Source organism: Erythrolamprus reginae, chromosome 3 (assembly GCF_031021105.1).
Source record: "Erythrolamprus reginae isolate rEryReg1 chromosome 3, rEryReg1.hap1, whole genome shotgun sequence".
Lineage (NCBI taxonomy): Eukaryota > Metazoa > Chordata > Lepidosauria > Squamata > Dipsadidae > Erythrolamprus > Erythrolamprus reginae.
In genome coordinates, this window is record NC_091952.1 from 4,217,808 (window position 1) to 4,235,787 (window position 17,980).

The following is a 17,980-nucleotide window of genomic DNA, read 5'->3' on the forward strand; positions in this document are numbered from 1 at the left end:
TGTTCTTTCAAAGAGAGCGCTACACAAATATATATTTATACACAGTGTATACTGCTCAAAAAAATAAAGGGAACACTCATATAACACCTCCTAGATCTGAATGAATGAAATATTCTCATTGAATTCTTTGTGCTGTACAAAGTTGAATGTGCGCAACAGCAGGTGAAGTTGATTGTCAATCAGTGTTGCTTCCTAAGTGGACAGTTTGATTTCACAGAAGTTTGATTTACTTGGAGTTATATTGTGTTGTTTAAGTGTTCCCCCCCTTTTTTTTTTGAGCAGTGTATATTAACCCATATGCTATGGCTGGAATGTTATTGTTTATCCTTTTTGTTCTTTACTTCCACCTTCCCCTCACTGGTGTGACAAATTCCTTGTGTGTCTAATCACACTTGGCTAAATAAAGTATTCAATTCAATTTTGAACCCATCCATTTTAATGATAGAGGGAGTCTTTTTAGCAAGGTTGACTAAATTCTCTCTTTTACCAAAGTATCACTGGCAAAACGTGAAACTCATTACCGGAGCCCGTGGTGTCAACCCCCAACATTTTTCCCTTAGACTCTCCACGATTGACCTCTCCAGGTTCCTTAGAGGTCAGTAAGGGGCGAGCATAAGTGCACGAGTGTGCCTTCCGTCCCCTGTCCAATTGTCTCTCCTATATTTTATATATCTTTTCTTCCATTCATATATCCTTTCCTCTGCTCTTCATTGACGTATTCTATTCTCATATCTTTTCTTCTATCCTTTCCCTGATATTTAATACTACATGTTTTTATTCTCTTTAACTTTCAATTTGTATTGGACAAATTAAGTAAATAAATAAATAAATAAATAAAACAAGCATTGGCAAATAAGCAAGCATCACTTCACTAGCAAACAAGCATTTGGGGTAACCGTCTTTATTTTAAATAATAAACTAAAATAATAAAATTAAGTAAACTAAAATGTGGGTGGAATTTGATTCTGATGGCTGCCACTTTTCCTGACCACTACATGCAGGCCAAAGGACATTACTGCCAGATAAGGCATATTATCCACAGGAAAACTTTACAGAATTAAGTGTCCAAGAGATGCTTAAACTGCCGCAGGCCCCCACCTTTGATGGGAAGGAGAAAGAATTAAGTCATATTCACCTTCGGGATCCCGTCGAGGGTCTTCGACTTCCTGGCAAGGACATAGCAATCAAAGCAGAGATTTTGGCCGTGAAGCCAAGGCCGGCTGGGATGGGAAGAAAATGAAAAGAAGGGGAAAATGGCAGGTGAGAAATAATACCAGGAAGCTCTGCAATCTAGCAGATGAGTTCTGGGTTCAAATCCAATTTTCTTTCCTTCCTTCTTCCTGTTTTTCCTCCCTTCCTCCTTTTCTCTTTTCCTTCCTTCCTTCACTTTCACATTCCCTCTCATCTTTCCTTCCTTTTTCCCACATTTCTTCCATCTTTTCATTCCTTCCTTCCCTGTATCTTGTCCTTTTCTCCCTCCCTCCCTCTTTCTTTCTTTCTTTCTTCTTCCTTCCTCCCTCCCCCTTCCTTTCCTTCTTCTTTCCTTTCTTCTTTTTCATCTGTTGTTCCTATCCCATTAAATCAGACGTTGCAGTAAAGAGGAGACCCGTAAAATACTGTATCTACCATAGACTGAATACTTTTTATTTATTTATTTTATTTTTAATTTTTTAATTTTTTATTAGATTTGTATGCCGCCCCTCTCCGAAGACTCGGGGTGGCTCACAACAATAATAAAAACAGTATAATAATGCAACAAATCTAATAATAAAATTATATTAAAAAACCCCAACAATTTAAAAACCATACAACACATACATACCAAACATAAAATATAAGAAAGCCTGGGGGAGATGTCTTAATTCCCCCATGCCTGGCGATATAGGTAGGTCTTGAGTAACTTGCGAAAGGCAAGGAGGGTGGGGGCCGTTCTAATCTCCGGGGGGGAGTTGATTCCAGAGGGCCGGGGCCGCCACAGAGAAGGCTCTTCCCCTGGGGCCCGCCAAACAACATTGTTTGGTCGACGGGACCCGGAGAAGGCCAACTCTGTGGGACCTTATTGGCCACTGGGATTCGTGCGGTAGAAGGCGGTTCCGGAGGTATTCTGGTCCAATGCCATGAAGGGCTTCAAAGGTCATTACCAACACTTTGAATTGTGACCGGAAACCGATCGGCAGCCAGTGCATACAGGTTGCATGCTTTTATAAAATCACTTTCTTTAAAACCTAGGCTTCAGCTTATTCCAAATAGCCCTGAATGCAGATCGTGGGTATCTGACGAGTATTACCTGTCTCAAAGCATTTTATAAAGTGCAGGTAGTCCTTGACATACAATGCTTTGTTTACTGACCGTTCGAAGCTACAACACCACTGAAGAAAAGGGACTTTTGAGAATTTTTCACACTTAGAACCCCTTCAGCATTCCCCATGGTAACATGATCAAAATTCAGACTCTTGGCAACTGACTTATGACAGTTGCAGTGTCCTGGAGTCACATGATCTTCTTTTGCATAGGAGACAACAACTGAAGGATTATTACAAGAGAAAATGAGGCCACTTGTGGTTGGGTGGGGCTGCTGTAATTAGTGCTAGAGATAAAAGTGCAACCTGGTGTTTTAGCCTCATGGCAGTTTATCTGATTCATTGTTTCGTCTCTGGACTTTAGAATTGGACTCAATTTTCCAGTTATTGGGTGAGCAATTGGATTGCATTTAACCTGTGCCTTGTGTGTACCAGAAAATCCCTTTGGCATTTAAAAAGGGAGCTGTTTCTGTTTTTCTGTTTGTAAAAACTTTTGGGTTTTCCTTTTATCGTGTGGTGTGTGTCTTCCTGGACTAATTACCCTGTAATTACGGGTGGTTGAAACACACCGGCAGAACACACAGTAACTGGATTTAAACATGCCTGGGATAAACATATATCCATCCTAAGATAAAATACAGGAAATAGTATAAGGGCAGACTAGATGGACCATGAGGTCTTTTTCTGCCGTCAATCTTCTATGTCTCTATGATTCTATCCCTTTCCCAGCCACTTTCTTATTCAACATCCAGATGTTGTCTCCTAATCCTGGCTGCAGAGAAAAAAAAACATCCTTAAGTTTAAAGAACTGAACGAGAAAAAAACAGTCTGCGAAATTCCTCAATCTGTTCCTAATTTTTTTCCTCTGCAAAAAAAAAAAGAAAAAAAAGGGAATTTAAAAGTGGTGGGAGTTTTGCAGCTGAGCACAGAGAGCCGGCTGCCTGTCTGAATAAAAGCTTCCAAGACAACGTGCTGACTTCCCAAGACACGACGCTGGAAGGCGGAGAGCAATGCGCCAAGATTAGTCATCAGCCGGCTTGCTGGCATGCTGTGATTTAAAAAGGAGGCAGCTATAGTGTTGCTTACAGTCTGCAGGAAGGAGAAGGAGAGAGTGGAATGATGAATAGAGTTGAAAGGGACCTTGGAGGTCTTCTAGACCAGTGATGGCAAACCCTTTTTTCCACGGGTGCCGAAAGAGCGTATCCTATTGCAATGTTCCCTCTAATTTTTTTCCGGTGTGGGCGGAAAAGTATAGTGTCTGAGCGACAGTCCCTTTGGGACTGGGCGGCATAGAAGTATATATAAATAAATAAATAAACAAACAAACAAACAAACAAACAAACAAGAAAAAAATTCCCTTTTTTTATTAAAAGAAATTAATAATAAAACAAAACCAAAATATATTACTATTATTACTATCTTCTCTTTTTCCATCCCTGTCTCCTCCCCCCTTGTGTGTGTGTGTGTGTGAACTCTTGAACCATTTCCAATAACAGGTGAGCTATTGGAAATGGTTCAAGAGTTCACACACACACACACACACACACACACACACACACACACACACACAAACAAACGGCTGGGGTTTTCTCTCTCTTATTATTTGGGTGCTTTTTACCATATGCTTTAAATCAAGAGTCATTTCTCTCTCCCCCTCTTGCTCTCTCTCTCTCTTTTTCTCACTTTCTCTCTCCCTCTCTTGTTTTCTTTCTCTCTTTCTATTGGTTAATTGTCCTCACTCCCAGGACATTCCTCCTTAGTTCCAAGTTGCTGCTCTCCTTGATTCGTTTCCATCTATCGCTTCTTGTCCTGCCCTCTGATCAGGGCTGAAATTTAAAAATTTCCCCTATGGCTTCTGCAGGCGTTGCTGGGTGGGCGTGGCAGGGGAAAGATATTTGCAAAAGCTCAATTCCCCCCCCTCTTCTCCTTCATCTTCTCTTTCCTCCATCGTCTCCTCTCCTCCCCTCTTCGTATTGACTGATTATTTTCCACTATTAACTCTTAGCAATCATATAGATTTTCTCCAAGACCATCTGTTCTCAACCTGGTCCTTATTAATGGGTTTGGAGAAGGGTGGCATACAAATCTAATAAATTGAATTGAATTGAATTGAATTAGATGGTATTTATGTGTGTGCACATGTGAGCATGAAGGCCCTCTAAGCAAGGTTACTAGGAGTCTATCATTCTTCCGTCTTAAACTCCAGACTGTCCGCCCGTCCTTCCTTCTCTCCCTCCATCTTTTCTTTCCTTTCTCCCTCCCTCCTTTCTCTCCTTCCTTCCTCACTCCCTCTTTTCCACCCTCCTTCTCTCTTTTCCTTCCTTCCTTCTTCCCTTCATCCCTCCCTCTTTTCCTTAATTGCTCCCTCCCTCCTTCTTTCCTCCCTCCCTCTTTCCCTTCTCCTCTCTTTTCTTTCTTTCCTTCCTCCTTCTTTCTTTCTTTCCTCCCTCCCTCCTTCTTTTCCTCCCTCCTCTCTTTTCCACCCTCATTTTCCCTCTTTTCCTTCTTCCCTCCCTCCCTTCTTTCCTCTCTTTTCCACCCTTCTTCTCTTTTCCTTCCTTCCTTCTTTCCCCCTCCCTCTTTTTCACCCTCTTTCCCTTTCTTTCTTTCTTTCTTTCTCTTTCTTTCTTTCCTTCTTTCTTCCCTCCCTCTTTTCCTTAATTCCCGCCTCCCTTTCTCCTTTCCTCCTTCCTTCTTTTCCTCCTCCTCCTCTTTTTTCTTTCTTTCCTTCCTCCTCCCTCTCTCCCTTTTTCTTCCTCCTTCCCTCCCCTGCTGCTTTGATTTGGTAGTGTGGAAAAAACACAGATAGGCTGTGACAGAGGAAAGGCAGATGGGAATTTGCTGCCCGTTTCCTGGCATGGGAGGGCGATATATTGCGACATACGAGTGCCTTAGACCGATCGTTTTAGTGGTGAAGAGAAGAATAAAATCTAACTTGAATGGGAAGCTCCCACTAAAATATGTGCCTTGCTGTGAAGGAAAAGAACATTAAGCAAGTCCTTGGGAAGACGAGTGACTCAGCAAGGAGCAACTGTCACCACCATTACAGCTGCAAGCAAAAGAGAAATAAAAAATAGAGATGGAATTGCAGAAGCTTTGGAAGACGATCCTATCCTGGCTGACTTCTTTATATCCCCAAGTCCCTTTTTTTTTTCTCTCTCTCTCTCTGATTCTAATGTCACATCCATACCAAACCAAAATCAGCTGGGTGCATTTCTGCACAGTGTCAGGCAGTCCTTTACTTATTTGTCTGTCTGTCTGTCTGTCTGTCTGTCTGTCTGTCTGTCTGTCTGTCTGTCTGTCTGTCTGTCTGTCTGTCTGTCTGTCTGTCTGTCTGTCTATCTATCTATCTATCTATCTATCTATCTATCTATCTATCTATCTATCTATCTATCTATCTATCTATCTATCTATTAGATTTGTATGCCGCCCCACTCCTCGGGGCGGCTAACAACAATAATGAAACAACATATAACAAATCTAATATTTAAAATAATTTAAAAAAACCTTATTTAAAAAAACAAACATACACACAAGCATACCATGCATAAATTGTACAGGCCTAGGGGGAAGGGAATATCTCAGTTCCCCCATGCCTGATGACAAAGGTGGGTTTTAAGGAGCTTACGAAAGGCGAGGAGGGTGGGGGCAATTCTGATCTCTGGGGGGAGTTGGTTCCAGAGGGTCGGGGCCGCCACAGAGAAGGCTCTTCCCCTGGGACCCGCCAGACGACATTGTTTAGTCGACGGGACCCGGAGAAGGCCAACTCTGTGGGACCTAACTGGTCGATGGGATTCATGCGGCAGAAGGCGGTCCCGGAGATATTCTGGCCCGATGCCATGAAGGGCTTTATAAGTCATAACCAACACTTTGAATTGTGACCGGAAAGTGATCGGCAACCAATGCAGACTGCGGAGTGTTGGTGTAACATGGGCATATTTAGGGAAGCCCATGATTGCTCTCGCAGCTGCATTCTGCACGATCTGAAGTTTCTGAACACTTTTCAGAGGTAGCCCCATGTAGAGATCGTTACAGTAGTCGAGCCTCGAGGTGATGAGGGCATGAGTGACTGTGAGCAATGACTTACGACAATTCGTTTAGTGACCGCCCAAAATTACGACGGCTCTGAAAAAAGCCCACTTTACAGCCCTTTGCAGCCCTCTCTAAGCGGTTTACAGAGTCAGGGTATTGCCCCCAACAATCTGGATCCTCATTTTACTGACCTCAGAAGGACTCAACCTTCTGCCTGGTGAGATTTGAACTGTAAATTGCAGGCAGCCGGCAGGCAGCAGAAGTAACCTGCAGTACCGCATTCTAACCACTGGGCAAGCTTTTTGGACTTAGCAAGGGTCTATGATGACTTATGCAGGATGTAAGAATAAAAGGGCATATAAAAAGTGAAATATATCTTTTTTTTCTTTGGGGTATTTTTTTTAATTTTTCCTCCATACATTTCAAAATACAGTAGTTGGGTTACAATAAAAATAGTATTTAGTTAGTAAAATTGAATGGGTCCAAAGACGGGCTATAAGAATGGTGGAAGGTCTTGAGCATAAAACTTATCAGGAAAGACTTCATGAACTCAATCTGTATAGTCTGGAGGACAGAAGGGAAAGGGGGGACATGATTGAAACATTTAAATATGTTAAAGGGTTAAATAAGGTTCAGGAGGGAAGTGTTTTTAATAGGAAAGTGAACACAAGAACAAGGGGGCACAATCTGAGGTGAGTTGGGGGAAAGATCAGAAGCAATAATGAGAAAATATTATTTTACTGAAAGAGTAGTAGATTCTTGGAACCAACTTCCAGCAGACTTGTTTGGTAAATCCACAGTAACTGAATTTAAATATGCCTGGAATAAACATAGATCCATCCTAAGATAAAATACAGGAAATAGTATAAGGGCAGACTAGATGGACCATGAGGTCTTTTTCTGCCGTCAATCTTCTAGGTTTCTATGTTTTTAGTAAATAATATATGATTGTCTCCCCAAAAGTTTAATAGTTTCAAATTAAATTAATTTCGTTATCAATCATACCTCCCCAACCTTGACCTCTAACTTTGTCATCCAGATATGCAAATTTTCATCTAATTAAATTCCACGTTGATTTCCTTTGACCTTATTAATTACAAACAGAATTAAGCCATTATATTTACTCCCCCTACTCATGTATTCTAGAAACCCGTACCACCACTTCCTAAATAAAATTAAAAAGCTTATAAGCTAAGAAAAAAAGAAAGTATAATAGTAAAAAAGAAAAGAAAAAAGAACCAAAAAACTATTACTTCTATTAAAATTATTGCAATGAGATCAAAGGAAATCAATGTGGAATTTAATTAGATGAAGTATATCTTGAAGGTGGCTATTTCATGGGACCATAAGGGCTGATTTGCAGGTCCGGCTGGCTTGGGGGAAGCCCACTAAATGTTTGTCAAGGCTATGAACGCCTGAGTTCACCACTAGCCCTCAATGATGGCTAGATGGCAGAGTCAGCACAACATTCTCCAAATTAGGTGACCTGAATCAAATGTCCTCTTCCTTCATTGACAAGATGACTCCTTAGTGGAGATCAGCTTTGATTTTAGCAAAAGCTTTGAGCGTTTTCCAAAGGACCGTGTCAGCGCCACACTATTAAAAGTGTGGTTTGGATGGGACGGCACAATGTAAGTCCACAACCGGTGGCTTAAGCACGTTCAGAGAGAGAGCCTTTACGTTGAGTTGGAGAGTGATAACCAGAGGGCTCCCACTAGAATCTAGCCTGGGCCCATATTTATTCAACAGGAGGACAGATAGTCCTCGACTTATGACTAATGTGCGAGGTTCAAAGTTCTAATGTTCAGGGACTCTCCCCCACTCTTGATTGCGTTAGGGACACTCAGCAACCATTGTTATGACTGTTTGCAACGTTGGTGATTTATGTTTTGTGCTGGAAATTGGTCGGTCCTTCCTTTCTCCTTCCTTCCTTCCTTCCTTCCTTCCTTCCTTCCTTCCTTCCTTCCTTCCTTCCTTCCTTCCTCCCTTCGTTCATCCCTCCCTCCTGCCCTTCTCCTCCCTCCCTTCCTCCCTCCTTCCTCCTCTCCCTCTCTTCCTTTTTTCCTCTCTTCTCTCCTTCCTTTCTCCCTCCCTCCCCTCCCTCCCCACCCTCCCTTCCTTCTTTTTCCTCACTCTTCTATAATCCCTCCTTCTTTTTCCCCTTCCTCCCCTCCATCTCTTGCTTCTTTTCCTTTTCTTTTCCCCTTCCTTCCTTCACTCTCTCTTTTCCTTCCAATCTCCTTCCCCTCCCTCTCTTCCTTCTTTTCCTCACTCTTCTATCCTCCCTCCTTTCTTTTCCTCCTCCGTCCTCCCTCCCTCTCTTCCCTCTTTTCCACTTCCTTTCTTTTCCCCTTCCTTCCTTCACTCCCTCTTTTCCTTCCTATCCCCTCCCTCCCTCTCTTCCTTCTTTTCCTCTCTTCTATCCTCCTTTCTTTTCCTCCTCCGTCCTCCCTCCCTCTCTTCCCTCTTTTCCACTTCCTTTCTTTTCCCCTTCCTTCCTTCACTCCCTCTTTTCCTTCCTATCTCCCTCCCCTCCCTGTCTTCCTTCTTTTCCTCACTCTTCTATCCTCCCTCCTTCCTTTTCCCCCTTGTTCCGTCCCCCTCTCCCTCCCTTCCTTTTATCTTCAACATTAGCTTCTGTTCGTTTTTATTTCATTTATTTAAAAATATAATAATTGCAAAAAAAAAAAAAAAAGAGGGATAATGATACAAAATTGGTGTATTTGAGGAACATCCAGGATGGCAGAATGAGATTGTGATCTACTCTGGATAGGCTGGAAGATGGAGCTGAGAGGAACAAGATGCCCTTCAATGATGAAAGAGATATAATTAGGGGGTAATTAGAGGGATATACATACAAGATGAAGAAGGAATCATGACTTGGAAGAGCCACATCAGAGAAAAAATGGGCCCCATCACCAGCTCAACATGAACCAACAGGGTGATGAACGTAACACATCCAAATAAGAACTGCACTAAAGACGGATGAAGGCAATTGGGTCTATTATTTAGGGCACAAGGCAAGAAAGTCATTTGGGTGACCTTGGGCCAATCACCAGGAGACAGTGAGTTCTAGTCCTGCTTTGGAAAAGAAAGACAGCTGGGTAACTTTGGGCCAATAACCAGGAGACGGTGAATTCTAGGCCTGCCCTACGCATGAAAGCCAGCTGGGTGACATTGGGCCAATCACTAGGAGACCATGAGTTCTACATAGAAACATAGAAACATAGAAGTCTGACGGCAGAAAAAGACCTCATGGTCCATCTAGTCTGCCCTTATACTATTTTCTGTATTTTATCTTAGGATGGATCTCTGTTTATTCCAGGCATGTTTAAATTCAGTGACTGTGGATTTATCTACCACGTCTGCTGGAAGTTTGTTCCAAGGATCTACTACTCTTTCAGTAAAATAATATTTTCTCACGTTGCTTTTGATCTTTCCCCCAACTAACTTCAGATTGTGCCCCCTTGTTCTTGGGTTCACTTTCCTATTAAAAACACTTCCCTCCTGGACCTTATTTAAGCCTTTATCATATTTAAATGTTTCGATCATGTCCCCACTTTTCCTTCTGTCCTCCAGACTGTACAGATTGAGTTCATGAAGTCTTTCCTGATACGTTTGATGCTTAAGACCTTCCACCATTTTTGTAGCCCGTCTTTGGACCCGTTCAATTTTGTCAATATCTTTTTGTAGGTGAGGTCTCCAGAACTGAACACAGTATTATTCCAAATGGGGTCTCACCAGTGCTATATACAGCGGGATCACAATCTCCCTCTTCCTGCTTGTTATACCTCTAGCTATGCAGCCAAGCATCCTACTTGCTTTCCCTACCGCCTAGTTCTGATTTGGACATGAAAGCCAGCTGGGCACAGTGAAATCCAGCATGTTCTGGACAAACAGTAGCAGAAATCTTGAACAGTTCAGAGAACTGGCAAATACCACCTCTCGCTGGTCCCAGAGTGGGGTGGGGATGGGGATTTCTCAATATCCTTCCCTTGCCACACCCATCAAGCTCTGCCCATAGAATGGGTAGTAAAAAAAATGGATTCCACCACTGCAGCTGGGTGACATTGGGCCAGTCACCAGGAGACTGGGAGTTCTAGTCCTGCCTTAGGCACGAAAGCCAACGGAGTGATTCTGTGCCAATCACCAGGCCATGATGCGATCAAATGCCTGGGTGACTTTGGGCCAGTCCCTCTATATGCCCAGCCTACCTCACACGTTTGCTGTTGAGTTACTGATAAGCAATAATCAAGGTGGGGGATAAAAATCAAAGAAGTAAAGCCACTGAAAGTTAGGCTGAGGGTGCAAGCAGACCTATGTACAGTGGTACCTCTACCTAAGAAGGCCTCTACTTACACACTTTTCTAGATAAGAACCGGGTCTTCAAGATTTTTTTGCCTCTTCTCAAGAAGCATTTTCCACTGACAAACCCGAGCCTCCAAAACTGTAACTGGAAAAGGCAGAGAGAAGCCTCCACGGGGCCTCTCTAGGAATCGCCTGGGAGGAAACAGGGCCGGAAAAGGCAGAGAGAAGCCTCCGTGGGGCCTCTCTAGGAATCTCCTGGGAGGAAACAGGGCCGGAAAAGGCAGGGAGAAGCCTCCGTGGGGCCTCTCTAGGAATCTCCTGGGAGGAAACAGGGCCGGAAAAGGCAGGGAGAAGCCTCCGTGGGGCCTCTCTAGGAATCTCCTGGGAGGAAACAGGGCCGGAAAAGGCAGAGAGAAGCCCCCGTGGGGCCTCTCTAGGAATCTCCTGGGAGGAAACAGGGCCGGAAAAGGCTGGGAGAAGCCTCCGTGGGGCCTCTCTAGGAATCTCCTGGGAGGAAACAGGGCCGGAAAAGGCAGGGAGAAGCCTCCGTGGGGCCTCTCTAGGAATCTCCTGGGAGGAAACAGGGCCGGAAAAGGCAGGGAGAAGCCTCCGTGGGGCCTCTCTAGGAATCTCCTGGGAGGAAACAGGGCCTCCACCTTCCCTGTGGTTTCCCCAATGGCACGCATTATTTACTTTTATATTGATTCTTATGGGAAAAATTGCTTCTTCTTACAAACTTTTCTACTTAAGAATCTGGTCACGGAACGGGTTAAGTTCGTAAGTAGAGGCACCACTGTATTATATTCAGTATTACGCAGGCCTCCGTGTTCTAGGCTAGGCTGATCCGAGCTGGAGGAAATTCAGCACAGGATCTTTAATCCTCAGAAGAGGCTCTGCATGTGTGGGAGGAAAGGAAAATGACTACTAGGGGTGGCAGAAAAGACCTTATGTAATGTGTAAGGGAGCAATTAGGAAACCTTGCCAAAAGGTCATCCACTGAAGATGTTTCTGCAGCAGGAGGCAATCTGCAGAAACCACAGCTGGGCTTTGATCCAAAGTAACACCAGACACCATTCTCCATTCTTGGCGCTGTGCACATTTACTATTTAATTCTAATCTTCCCAGCTTTATTGCTTTAAAAAGCAACTTGAGGCATTGAGCGGTTTGCCTAATATTCCTTCCACCTCCCATTTTTCCCCATAACAACATCTCTGTAAGTTGGGTTGGACTGAGAGAGAGACTGGCCCAAAGTCTCCTAATTACCTTCTGTTCTGTCGGGCTCTCTGGTAGAATCCTCCCAAAAATGCACAGATACAATTTCAGACACGCACACGTTTGAAAATTCAAAACAATGTTCTTTATAATGAAAATTCACTTAAACCAAGCCCTCTTTTGGGATAGCAAAGAGCCTTCGTCTCCAAACAAACTGGTAACTTGTACAAGTCCCTTATCAGTTCTGTGATACTTAGCTTGCAGCTGTGAGGTAATTCACAGTCCTTCTTCTTTCACAAAGTGAAACACACTTTGCCCTGGTTTAGTTTCAAAGCGGGGAAAAATCAGCACACAAAAGGTCAAAATCAGCAAAGCAGTCACGAAACACAATGATCAGATAATCCTCCACAATGGCCAAATCCACAGGCTGTTCTTTATAGCAGCCTCACTAATGACCACAGCCCCACCCAACCACAGGTGGCCTCATTTTCTTTGATAATAATCTCTCAGTTGTTGTTGCCTATGCATCGCTCTCCGCATGCGTGGCTGTATCATTAACTCTTGTTCTGAATCCAAGGAGGAGCTAGATAATTGATCTCCTTCTGAGCTGTCTGCCCCACTCTCCTCCTCCCTGTCACTCATGTCTTCTTAGTCAGAGGAGCCTTCATCAGCAGATTCCACCAGGGGAGGCAAAACAGGCCTGCAGCATGTGGATGTCTCCCCCACATCCACAGTCCTTGGGGCAGGAGCTGAGCCAGAGCTAACCACAACACCTTCTTTGCCAAAAACAGTACTAGAACTCATTGTCTCCTGGTGATTGGCTTAAAGTCACCCAGCCAGCTTTCAGGCACAAGACAGGACTAGAACTCGCCGCCTTCTGGTGATTGGCCCAAAGTCACCCAATCAGCTTTTATGTCTAAGGTGGGACTAGAACTCATTGTCTCCTAGAGATTGGCCCAACATCACCAGCCTAGAGCCTGATTAATCTAGGCCAGACCAAAACCAGGACATCTCAAAGCAAGAGAGTTGAATCCAGGATACCTTAGTGCATAAGCCCAGGATCACATATATTTGTGATGTTTGCAATCCCTTTTGCATTGTAAATTTGACAGGCGATGTTTATATTTGATGTCTCTCTGATAGGAAGCTAGGTCAAGTGTCAAACAACCAAAAGAAGCAACAACGACTCATTGCAAGATTTCCTACCCATGGATAGAAACACATCTGAAGTGGGCAGTTTTGTGCAAAGTCCAGGGATAAAGAATAGAATAGAACGGAATAGAACAGAACGAGAATAGAAAGAAATAGAAATAAGAACAGAATAGAATAGAAGGAAATAGAAATAAGAACAGAACAGAATAGAAAGAAATAGAAATAGAATAGAACAGAACAGAACAGAAATAGAACAGAACAGAAATAGATTTAGATTTAGATTTATTAGATTTGTATGCCTCCCCTCTCCGAAGACTCGGGGCGGCTCACAACAACAATAATACAATATACAGAATACAAATTCAATATTAGATAAAAAGCTAAATTTAAAACCCATAAATATTAAAAACAATCGTTACTGCACAATCACACCATTCTCATATATTACAGTCAGAAAAAAGATGGTGGTGGGGGAAGAAATAGTTAGTCCCCCATGCCTGGCGACATAGATAGGTCTTCAAGAGAGTGGGGGCAATTTGAATCTCCGGGGGAGTTGATTCCAGAGGGCCGGGGCTGCCACAGAGAAGGCTCTTCCCCTGGGTCCCGCCAAACGACATTGTTTAGTCGATGATAAAAAGAAACAGAACAGAACAGAATAGAATAACAGAATTAAAAGGGACCTTAAATGTCTTCTAGTCTGACTTCCTGCCCATGGCAGAACATCCTAAATCATTTTGAATTTGTTTGTTCTAGAAAGACTGACAGGCAGCTCTGACATGATAGATCCTGATGTTATCTCAAACCCTTTGTGAAGGACAGCAGAAGTTCCAAGGTCCCAAATCTCAGATGTAATGATTTAAGAGTTCGGCAAACATTTCACTGATGTGCTGGAAAAACAACCCACAATTCAGCACGAATCAAGATCAACTTGGTTACTTTTGCCCTCCAACCCAGGCAGCTTCTATATCTTTGGGAAATCTCAACGATAATTTCCAGAAGCTTTTCAAATCCATAAAACAGAGATGACGTGACGTAGAACGTCACCAGCTGGGCTCGCATGGAATGGAATGGCCTTTTAGAAACTAAAAATCTGGAAAAGGATACGAAGTGTATGGTTTTAATGGTTTTTTTAAGATTATTAATTGGGTTTTAAATTATTAATATTGGACTTGTATTTGAATTAATTCTGTATTTTGTACTTTTATATGTTGTAAGCTGCCCTGAGTCCTTGGAGAGGGGTGGCGTATAAGTCCAAATAAATAAATGAATGAGAACACTCAGGGCAACACACCTTTTCTTAAAACAATTTGCTCTTTGCCGAATCCAATTTACAAAGGTGTTTTTTCAAGAGGCAACGGGACTTTCTGGTTTTTCTTCGAAGACGTTTTACTTCTCCTACAAGGGGCTTCTTCAGTTCCGGCTGAATGGTGGGGAAGGGAAGGATTTATATTCCTTGCAGACAGCTGGTCATTTCCGTCCGACATGTTGAGGCCACTTGGAGGTTTATCTGTGCCCCCAGGATCACCTGAGTAGTGCAAATAGGTGAGGAGCCTTCTTGTTGAAAGGACCATGTTGTAGACTGGAGTTAGATGACGTCGTTTCCCTCCCCCTCTGTTGAGTGACGGCTGTTCAATTTGGAGAAAAGGAGGGCCAGAGCGGACATGATAGCTGTATACAGGTATATGAGGGGTTGCCACAGAGAGGAGGGGGCCACTCTATTCTCCAGAGCACCAGAGGGCCGGACGAGGAACAACGGCTGGAAGCTGACCAAGGAGAGATTCAACCTAGAAGTAAGGAAGAACTTCCTGATGGTCAGAGCGAGCGATCAACCAGTGGAACAACCTGCCTGTGGAGGTTGTGAACTCCCCAACTCTGGACACTTTCAAGAGGAGATTGGACTGCCATTTGGCTGGGGTGCTTTAGGATGCCTGCTCAGGCAGGGGGTTGGACTTGGTGACCTACATGGTCCCTTTCAACTCTAACAATAAATAAATAAAATAAAAAATAAATAGATAGCAAAACAGCTGATTGTCACAGCTGATGAACCTTTTAAAAACTTTAAAAAACCATTTTTTTAAAAAAAACCTTACCTATTAGCTGTGACCCTGTGAGCGTCCTGCTTTGTTGCAGAGGCCGTTCTGTGTGAAGTCCAGCTGCTTCTGCATTGTGTGCAAGTCAGATGGGTAGGAACCAATTGGGTAGCTTTTGTGTTATTTTTGTGTGAAATGTGAAAGTTGGCTTTTGAGCTCTTTCTGGCTCTGTGAGGTTCCTGCCTGCTGTTGCAGGGGTCATTTTGTGTGATTTTGCATTGTGTGTAAGTTGTGTGTTAGTCAGTTGTGTAGCTTCTGTGTTATTTTTGTGCAAAGTATGATAGTTTGTTTTTGAGCTCACTACAGCTCTGCGAAGTTCCTCTTTGCCTTTCGAAAGAGTCTGAAGAATCACCTATGTCACCAAGCTTGGAGCTACTAGATTCTTCCCCTGGGCGATTAATGTATAGTGAGTTTGATGATTGAATGGTTATGTATGTATTTTAATTGGTTCTTAATTTTTAGTTGTAACTAGAATTTTAATTATTTGGATTTTGATATTTATTTATTTATTTATTTATTGGATTTGTATGCCGCCCCTCTCCGCAGACTTGGGGCGGCTAACAACAGTAATAAAACAGTATATAACAATAATCCAATACAAAACAGTTAAAAACCCATTATATAAAAACCAATCATACATACAGACATACCATGCATAAAATTTTAAAGGCCTAGGGGGAAAGGGTATCTCAATTCCCCCATGCCTGGCGGCAGAGGTGGGTTTTAAGCAGCTTACGAAAGGCAAGAAGGGTGGAGGCAATTCTAATCTCTGGGGGGAGTTGGTTCCAGAGGGCCGGGGCAGCCACAGAGAAGGCTCTTGCCCTGGGTGCCGCCAAGCGACATTGTTTGGTTGACGGGACCCAGAGAAGGCCAACTCTGTGGGATCTAACGGGTCGCTGGGATTCGTGCAGCAGAAGGCGGTCCTGGAGATAATCTGGTCCGGTGCCATGAAGGGCTTTATAGGCCATAACCAACACTTTGAATTGTGACCAGAAACTGATCGGCAACCAATGCAGACTGCGGAGTGTTGGTGTAACATGGGCATTTTTGGGGAAGCCCATGATTGCTCTCTCAGCTGCATTCTGCAAGATCTGAAGTTTCCGAACATTTTTCAAAGGTAGCCCCATGTAGAGAGCATTACAGTAGTCGAGCCTCGAGGTGATGAGGACATGAGTGACTGTGAGCAGTGACTCCCGGTCCAAATACGGCTGCAAGTGGTGCACCAGGCGAACCTGGGCGAATGCCCCCCTCGCCACAGCTGAAAGGTGTTTCTCTAATGTGAGCTGTGGATTGAGGAGGATGCCCAAGTTGCGGACCGTCTCCGAGGGGGTCAATGATTCTCCCCCCAGGGTAATGGACGGACAGATGGAATTGTCCTTGGGAGGCAAAACCCACAGCCACTCCTTCTTGTCTGGGTTGAGTTTGAGTTTATTGTCTCTTTCATATGTTGTGAGCTGCCCGAGTCTTCGGAGAGGGGTGACATATAAATCCAATAAACTTAAACTTGTTGCAGGGGCTGTTTTGTGTGAAGTCAGCTGCTTTTGCATTGTATGCAAGTCAGTTGTGTGGCTTTTGTGTTCTTTGTGTGTGAAGTGGGAAAGTTGACTTTTGTGCTCACCAAGCCATGCCTACTGAGTCACATGACCACCAAGCCACGCCCACCAAGCCACGCCCACAGAAGCGGTAGGGAAAATTTTTAAATTTCATCACTGGTCCTTGACTTACAACAGTTAAAATTTTCCTCAAATTTTAATGATGTGGTCTAGTTGGATCATGAAAGGTCTGCACGAAAAGACCTACCTCCAGAGAGCATCAAGAACCAACAGTGGGATACCCCTCTTCTCACATCTACAAAAATAACATAAAATGCAGTAACCACTACCAAACTTTCAAAACCTGTTTAAAAAGCAATCACTAATTTTTAAACTATTCTTCTAAGGTGCCAGCCCACCTGACTGTTGAGAGATTCGTGTTCTTTGAGCTACTGCGCTGTGTCTGGGGTGCCAGGAGAACTGGCATGCTTGGTTGGCCTGGTCTTTGGCCTGGTTATCTCTTTCTTTCTTTCTTTCTCTCTCTCTCTCTCCCCCTCTCTTTCTTTCTTTCTTTCTCTCTCCCCCTCTCTTTCTTTCTTTCTCTCTCCCTCTTTCTTTCTTTCTCTCTCTCTCTCCCCCTCTCTTTCTTTCTTTCTCTTTCTCTCTCCCCCTCTCTTTCTTTCTTTCTTTCTCTTTCTCTCTCCCCCTCTCTTTCTTTCTTTCTCTCTCTCTCTCCCCCTCTCTTTCTTTCTTTCTCTCCCCCTCTCCCCCTCTCTCCTTCTCTTTCTTTCTTTCTCTCTCTCTCCCCCTCTCTTTCTTTCTCTCCCCCTCTCTCCTTCTCTTTCTTTCTTTCTTTCTCTTTCTCTCTCCCTCTCTCTTTCTTTCTTTCTTTCTCCCCCTCTCTTTCTTTCTTTCTCTCCCCCTCTCTCCTTCTCTTTCTTTCTTTCTCTCTCTCTCTCTCTCCCCCTCTTTCTTTCTTTCTCTCTCCCCCTCTCTTTCTCTCTCCCTCTCTCCTTCTCTTTCTTTCTTTCTCTTTCTCTCTCCCCCTCTCTTTCTTTCTTTCTTTCTTTCTTTCTTTCTTTTCTTTCTTTCTCTCTCTCTCCCTCTCTTTCTTTCTTTCTCTCCCCCTCTCTCCTTCTCTTTCTTTCTTTCTCTCTCTCTCTCCCCCTCTCTTTCTTTCTATCCTCCTCTCCCCCTCTCTTTCTTTCTTTCTTTCTCTCTCCCCCTCTCTTTCTTTCTTTCTTTTTCATTTTCTATGCCGCCCTTCTCAAGGTGACTCTTAGACTTCAAGGTGACTCTAGGTTGCTCCCAGTTTGGTCGGGTCCTGCGAACTGGTAGTAGCAGTAGTGGGAGG

At 43.6% G+C, this 17,980-nt stretch overlaps 1 protein-coding gene across 5 annotated transcripts in view; it reads right to left on the minus strand.

Moving 5' to 3' along the window:
• SNPH (syntaphilin) overlaps positions 1-17,980 on the minus strand; it is a 38,236-nt gene that overhangs the window by 15,384 nt on the left and 4,872 nt on the right. For 3 of the 5 annotated variants that reach the window (XM_070748749.1, XM_070748748.1, XM_070748744.1), the window contains exons 1-2: positions 16,895-16,924; positions 1,136-1,220 (exon numbers count right to left, since the gene is read on the minus strand). In XM_070748749.1, coding sequence (XP_070604850.1) covers positions 1,136-1,220; positions 16,895-16,907 — 98 coding nt within the window. In that variant the 5' untranslated portion in view covers positions 16,908-16,924. Of the gene's footprint in view, positions 1-1,135; positions 1,221-16,894; positions 16,925-17,980 lie in introns of those variants that run through there. The other 2 variants (XM_070748747.1, XM_070748745.1) reach the window with 1 other exon arrangement.